Here is a 7985-nt window from a genome sequence, read left to right as displayed (position 1 = left end):
CGACATCTGTAGCCCTTCCCATGTCCACTGATGTAGTCACTCCATCATAGAAGGACACTAGGTTAGTCAGGCAGGACTTGTCCTTGGTAAAGCCATGCTGGCTGTCTCGAATCACCTCCCTGTCCTCCATGTGCCTTAGCATAGCTTCCAGGAGGACCTGTTCCATGATCTTCCCAGGCACAGATGTGAGGCTGACTGGCCTGTAGTTCCCCGGGTCTTCCTTTTTTCCCTTTTTAAAAATGGGGGTTATGTTTCCCCTTTTCCAGTCAGTGGGAACTTCACCGGACTGCCACAACTTCTCATACAATTGCAGGCTGTGTTCAGTGGAAAAAGCAAAATAATCTGTTTTCATGTATGGATAGTCTTATTTTGCCCTACAGAAAAAGGTATCATGGGTATTGTTCAAGAAGCCAAATAGAGATTTAGCCAAGGACTTTGTGAGACAAGTAGCATTAGAGTGTACAAAATGACCAACTGCCTGAACAAGCAGATACAGAAGGCACACAATGGGTGATTGTAAGACATGTCCAGTCTTTATCGTAACTACAAATGGAAGAACAGAAACTCCCAGAAATATAGAGTATTGCCATTAAAATGGAAACTAATTTCTTCCCCACAACTGTAAGGATGCTCTGAAGAAGAATCAGTATTAACTGCATTGGTGAACATCAAGGAGCAATTCTTCTTTATATAAAGGAAAGTTTAAAATCAGGCTGACAGTGTCTTTATATTTACATTGGTAAATGCATAGATAAAACGTCCACTGTGCAGTCTTTGAAATTCCAAGGTGGTATAATTTGCCACTTATGCCAAGGTCAGTTTGCTGGTTAAGAGATTTGTCTCTACTGATATGACTGCTTACAGAGAAACCATATGTTCTAAGTGTTGGATGGAAAAAAAAAAAAAAAAGTGTTTCTAGAGTATTACTAGTTAAATATTACCGTGCTACCCCAGCTGGGATACAGTAACAAAAGTAACAGCTGAATTCCTGAAAAAAAAGTAAGTAACCTAACCATTAGCTGAACTGTCTACAGTAACCTGGAGAGTAATACTCTCCAGGATGCAATTGAGTAGTCACACTGGTTTCTTTACGTTATCTCCTTTTCTAGCAGGAATTTCCTCAAATAAGTCAGACTCAAAACCTGAGAAATACTATACTTATGTCCTCGGACAGCACCTCCTACCAGCAAACCTACAGTCAGCAGTATAAACTGCTGCGCTGACAACACGAACTGGTCCTGAAAAAGCGGGATTTACGGGTCTATAACAGGATGAAAAAAGAGAGAAGTGTAGTTTTTTTGGGGGGACTCACATTTACCTTTTCTGATAGGTCAAGATTGCAGTTCACAGTCTTTCTGTTTTGTGCTCCCATTACCTCAAACTAAATCTCTGGCAAACATGTGGAGATCCCTAAATCAAATAATCATCTCACAGTGAGTTGGGCCTGTTCATGCAAAACATTGATATCCACTAATATTAAGCTGGTGCTCGAGCAAGAGCAATGAGCTCTAGGCAGCTGTTTAATACCATTCTTTGAGCACATGAAAAATACCAAGTAACTGTTAATAAACTACAGTGTAAAGATTTCTCAGTAGTTTCTCCCATATAGTATCACAGGCTATTCAACCTTGCCTCTATGAAGTCCCCTTTCTTAATTCTTGCTATACCGAAACCAATCCTAAAAGAGTAATAGCCAAGCTGGCAATCTGGGAAGCTATTCCAGGTTCTTAGTCATGGAAAGCTTTTGTTAGGTCTGTGTTAATTTCCATACAAAGTAGACAGTGCCTCTCCTATGCTAACTGCTGATTTTTATAGGGATATTCACAGTTCCTCCCTGTAAGTTAGACTTCTAAACTCTGTCAATAATTCTTCATTAATAACCAAAAATCCTTACCACGACCACCACCGCCACCAAGCAGTGTGGTTTCGTCCTGTAAGTTAGACTTCTAAACTCTGTCAATAATTCTTCATTAATAACCAAAAATCCTTACCACGACCACCACCGCCACCAAGCAGTGGTGGTTTCGTGTCCTCCCCTATCTCCAGAAATTCAGTGGCTAGACCACCTGGAGAAAGCATTTCAGTACAGGTTCTACCGCAAGCATCTCAGGTAGAAAGGAGGGAACAGGAACGAGGAAACTTGATGATAATGATTTTAAAATATGCTTACAACTTTGAGACAAAAAGACAGTAACACTCCCCAAAATTAACCTGGTCATGAAACATAGAATTGCACAGGACAGAGAAACTGCTAGAGGATTGTAGGAGAGACTAAAGAAAAATAATAGCACAAACAAACGCTCAACACTTAAACACACACCCACAAAACATGGCAGAAGGAAGAAAAGAGAATAAGTTCAGCTTAACTGTCATCAGAGACTGTTACTGCCTCAACAAGAGTTCAGCTAGAGACCATATTAATAAGATAAGCTAACTACCTAATTAATAGGCAAAAGTAAGAGAAAAAGAAGTGGAGGTATTATAAACACTTTTTTTTACTACTGTTTTTTCCTTAAGATCTTTTGAATCAGAGAAGCCTCCAGAGGTATGCAGATGGTTGCAGAGAGATGGTCCAATTACCTGGCAGCTGTTACAGAAAAATGACAGCAGGATTCAAGCAGTTCCACAGTTTTTGGAACATGGTGAGGACAACTTCCAGTCACAGAGATGGAACAAGCTAACAGAAGAGAGACAATTTTATATTTGAAATCATGAAAATCACAAGTTCTCCTACAGAAGCAGCAGCTAAGACCATCAGGGTGGAATGTAATTTGAATAAAAGCCCTCAGGACATGAGAGTCAGAAATTTCAGGAAAAGAAGAAATGAGTGCAGAGAAACAAGGATGATGGGGAACAAAGGCAAACATTAAGAAAATCAAGGGAATAGGTAACAGCAGGTTCCCTGGGAACATATTCTATGAGGAAAAGGAGTACAGGAGAGCTGGATGTTGTTAAGAAGAAGTGTATGTACAACTGTAAGTACAATTTTACAAATTCAGTTTCTTAATTTAATCACAAATTTAAGAACGATTAAAAAACATTATTTATAACCATAATTAAATTCAAATTGTAAAAGCATACTATCCTGGTGTGGTCAGGAGGAATATGGTTACAATAAAAGCTTCCTGAACTGACAATCAGAAGCTTCATGCAAATAAATGGTGACAACAAAGATACAGTGACAAAGAAACAGCATAAGCATTTTGAAATAAAATCAGAAAGACACATGCATGAGAGAAAACTAGAAAGAAACAGTAACAAAAAAGGTTGCACAAATAAACCACAGGTAAGACAACAGGATTTTTAAGAGATGAAAGGAGCTCTTTTCTCAATAAGAATGGAGAAAGAACCACTTAAGTTATGTTTAGACACATTACATGTAAAGTCTGCTAACTGCTAGCAAAAACCTTCCAAGATCTTGTGGAGAACAGGAGAGCAGCAAGAGGACTGTAAAGAAGAGCAAACCTACCTGGTCTTTCTAGGAAAAGGATATAAGCATATATAAATGACAATATTCACAGTGATCAAATGACTAAATAAACAACATATACAAAATCTTGGAGGATAAGATGATAAAAACAGCATAGATTTCCTAAGGATAAATCATGTCAAATACCAAATTCTTTGATGGAGTAACTGGACCGATCGCTCAGAGAAAAGGATATGCTACAGCTTAATATTAGTACAACTTCTGGCACTACACCAATGATACATTGCTTTCAAGAAAAGAGCAATGTGGTCTAGCTTAAATCGACACAGGAGCTTGGTTCGGAAACTGCGGTCAGGATTCTGCAGTAATCTGTACCAGTCTGGTTCTAGTCACGTCTTCATTTTTTTATTTCAACAGCTCTGATGTATATTTGCCAAGTTGTTACTGGTATTTTAGTCAATACTTAGCACATTAATAAAAATAAAACACCCGTAATGAAGTTAAAGTAATGAAAATGATACCCTCATTTGGAATTATATAATTATATAACACTATACATTTTAGGATTTTTTTTCCTCCCCTTCCTTGCTTTTGTGTTCATCTCCCCTTGCACAGCACCCTACTTTGACCTGCATACCCAGACTTATGTTCCCTTCCAAAGGGGAAGTGTCACACCACTAAGTATTTCGTTTCTGCTTTCTCTGTATTTCATTTTCTTCTGTTTCACTAGTAATACTATTTTGTCTGTTTTCAGGCTAACATACAATAACCTGAGGTGAGCACCTCCTAAGAACTAAGTAAAAATTGAGACTTCAGGTCATGATCTATTATTTACTTTCCCCAGCCCCCCATTGTGTACTCCCTAACTAAATAAAAGTTAATTTCTCTGTAAATATTTAACAACCTTTTCTGCTTTCAAAAGTAAACTCAATCAGTACTTGTTGATTGCATGTCTGCAATGTTGAATTCACTTCTGCAATGTAAATTTGATATCAGAAAGACAGGGGTTTTTTTCCTTGTATTTTCCTAGAATGAACATGCAAAGAAGGGAAATCCAAGTTCATCTGCGCAATATATGAAGGCAATGGCATAACAAAAAAAAACCCTGGCATTTTCAAAACCAACAGTTCAGAAAAAGAGACAGTGATTATTCTCAAATTATTGCATTTTCTGAAAATAATGGAAGCAAAAGAGGCAAGTCACATCCTTAAAAGGTAAACGGCGAAGATTTTTGAAAAAGCACCAGACAGTAATTAAGCTAAATACCTAACCAATCACCTGATACTTCTGTCTTCCCAGAGGTCTAGACTACATGACATATTTTGTAACCCTTAAATAGAATATACCAGACTGATGCTACATAGTCAGCCTTCCCCCTCTCCTGCAGAGGGCAAAGGTTTCAGATCTGCTGAGGAAAGGTAACCTTCCCTGACGAAGCAGTAGTTTCTTTAACACGCAGATACAGAAAGGTAACAAAGGCAGTCTCCGTAGCCTGGACTAGAGCCGGCTTAAAATTTTGGTGAGAAAACAAGGAACAAAGTTTCACCATCTTGTTTCTTCAGCACAAACTAAGAGAAAAACATTCCAGGATGGACAACTCTCCCGTGAGAAGGTTTGCATTTAATTGCTAACTTAGTGTACAGTGCTTCCCTGCAACTGCTGCAATGCCAACCTTGTTACTGTCCTCAGCAGAGTGAAGGATGAAGGCAAAAAATATTTAAACTACAGAAAAGGAGGAAAAATGCTTTTGTGTCTCTGAAACATGCCTAAAAATTTAATTTCCATGAATACCAGGCCAATAAGCTACCAGTAAAGGAACATCTCTTTGCTGCTAATTTTTTGCTATTTTACCTTTCATTAAAAGAAAGTAATTCCTTCTAAATGCAGTTGAATATCATAAAACTCTTCGTATTTTAAAGTACTTTGGAACAATTATTTTGAAGGGAGCCCTTGACAGTTAAATGACTCAGTTAAATGAATGTTATAGAAGATACACAACGATTTTTAGTGAAATATTGAATTTAACCACAAATGAGGAAAACCAGGCATAAGCAACCTGGATGTGTTTCAGTAATAATGTCTTGCTTCAGAGTTCAATGGATTTTGTATGTTCTAACAATGAAGCTATTAGCTAGACAGATCAAGCTGAGATTTCTCATATTTTTTTCCTTCACTTTCATGTTTGGTTTTCACCTTTATTAAACATTTATCTTTCTTTTTTAAAATTTAGAAAACCAATGTTTTGTTGTTGGGGTTTTTTTATGCTTGCAGCTACTGACACCATCCCTGTGCTACATTTTATTGCAACCATGTAATGGTAAAGACTTCATTCCTTACCTTAAGTATTCCTGCTTGTTTTACTGATGATGCTCAGGAACTGAAAAAAAAAAAAATCCCCAAAACCCAAAACAAATAAACAAAAAAACCACCAGAAAATCCAGTGTTCCCAGGGAGCCTGATATCGGAGTTTTGAATCGACAAAACTCCTGTTGAAGTTAATGGGAAGCTTTTGTGAGTGACATGAGCAGGACTGGGCCTACACAGTAAAGATTTATTTATCCTAGAACATTATCCACTTAACTCTGATATCTTTACATGATTTCTCATGGCCTTATTAAAAAACAGTTTTAAGTAACATTACAGTTTGCTTTTTAGAATTATTATTATTATTATTATTATTATTATTATTATTATTATTGTGCTTCAGCACAAGAACAAGGCACTGTTCTTCTGATGCTGAACCACCACTCATTAGAGGTTTTTATTTGCTGGAAGAAAAAGAAATGAATGGAAAACTATCCACTAGGAATGTATTTCCCTGCAGATTTAGAAAGGGAAAAGAAAAATCTCAATGCTGAAGAAATGAGGCTGAAAAACAGGGATCATACATACTCAGTTTCTCTGGTGAAATGAGGTGGAATGACTGTTTCACAGTAAAAAGGCCAGCTACATATATGAAGGCAATATTTATTGGGATCTACAGTCCATCTAAAGCTTTCAACTCCCTAGTCTAACACTAAAAACAGAAAAAAAAATATTGCTGGAGCAGTCAAAACTTGTTAGGAGTGGAAGACTCGGGTACAAAACAAATTGATGAAATAAGATCTTTGTTGGAGGAGTAAACAAACAAGACAGCTGAAGCAGTATCAACTGCACAGTGAGGTCAGGGAACCAGTTTGCTTAACCCACTGGTTTTTAACCTCCTGATGTTTTCACTTCCTTAGCCGCAGATGTTATTCTGCATCTCCTCTGGGTGCCCAGAGCAGCCCCGATGCAGGCCTCCACGGAGGAGAGCGCAGGGCTCTGGGAGGGTGCTCCCCATTGCTTCAGGGAGCAGGCATGAAGGTGTGTGAGCCCATTCACAGTCCCCTGCTTGCTGCCTGCTCCCACAGCATCCCACATCGCCCACACTGACAGAAACAGCTTGTCCAAGAAAAAGGGGGAGAAAAAAAAGGAAGGAAGAAAAAAGGAGCCACTTGGCTTGATGCTAGGAGTATCTACCCTAAGAAATTAAAACTTTAAATACCGCTGGACTACTGACATCAGCAGCCATACCACTTAGAAACTACACAGACTTCACTTTCCTTGGGTGATAAATATTAGAGACAAGAGTATTTCATCTGAGCAAATAAGAAAATCCAGGAACTTCACATGCAAAGGATTAATTATTTTTCCTCATATTTGGGGACAGCTTCCATACTACCTTTCTTGACCCCTCCTCCTCCTCCTCCACCTCAGAGTGCTAGAATAAACGTAATAGTGCGTTTTGCTTTAAAAGTCAGCCACGGCTCAGTGAACAGGCTGACATGCTATTTCATGTGAGAAAAGAAGCTGTGATTTAATCTCATTTTCACTAGCTAGATTCCTAGCTAATGTATCTGGGGATAGTTAAGCCTGCATTCACTGTAAGACATCTGCATTATATACCATTTGTCCCTCTGTATTTCCACAGAACATAGGTGAAAAATTAGCTGGGTTTCTTGCACCTGCTGTGCAACAGTGGTAAATCTCTGTATACTCACAGATGTAGAAATATTCCCGGCCTGGCCTGAACTCAAATCCTAGCGAGAAAGGCGTGAAGAGCTGGAACTTTTCCGAGAACTTCAATGGTCCATTCGGGGAATGCGGCCGATTACACTCCCACCTCTTGAACCCTTTGGAGGTGTGATCGCAGGAGCTGTAGCCATCAAAGTTCACCATGTACAGAACATAGCGTTCGGTCTTATCTTCCGGCACCGAGTCTTCATAGTGAGGGCAGAACACATCCAGGTAGTCATTGATGCAGACATCGATGTGGTAGTCGCCCCGCTGGAATCTGAAATCACAGGAAGAGTTCAGACGTAAGCACAGTTAACTCAGGATGACCTTGTTGCAGGGTAACGTTCTCATAAAAGGGTCATCACTAATGGCACTTCATTTCACTCCAGCCATGCACATTCATTCTCAAAAATAACCCTTACAATTCACCAGAGCTATCAGAGACTGCTTATGCAGGACTATGATCATATGACCTTCTGGATAAAGGTTTTGCTCTCTTCTCTTACAAAATGAGTCT

The 7985-nt window shown here is 38.8% G+C and overlaps 1 protein-coding gene across 1 annotated transcript in view; it reads right to left on the bottom strand.

Moving 5' to 3' along the window:
* EFNA5 (ephrin A5) overlaps window positions 1-7774 on the bottom strand; it is a gene marked incomplete at its 5' end in the record, with an annotated part of 39061 nt that extends 31287 nt beyond the window's left edge. Inside the window, one exon of the mRNA XM_009284207.1 lies at window positions 7453-7774. Coding sequence (XP_009282482.1) covers window positions 7453-7774 — 322 coding nt within the window. The remainder of the gene's footprint in view (window positions 1-7452) is intronic.
* Window positions 7775-7985: the final 211 nt, after the last annotated feature.

Source organism: Aptenodytes forsteri, unplaced genomic scaffold (genome assembly GCF_000699145.1).
Source record: "Aptenodytes forsteri isolate BGI_AS27 unplaced genomic scaffold, ASM69914v1 Scaffold69, whole genome shotgun sequence".
Classification (NCBI taxonomy): domain Eukaryota; kingdom Metazoa; phylum Chordata; class Aves; order Sphenisciformes; family Spheniscidae; genus Aptenodytes; species Aptenodytes forsteri.
The sequence above is the reverse complement of the archived record's forward strand: the minus strand, read 5'-3'. Positions and strand labels throughout refer to the sequence as shown.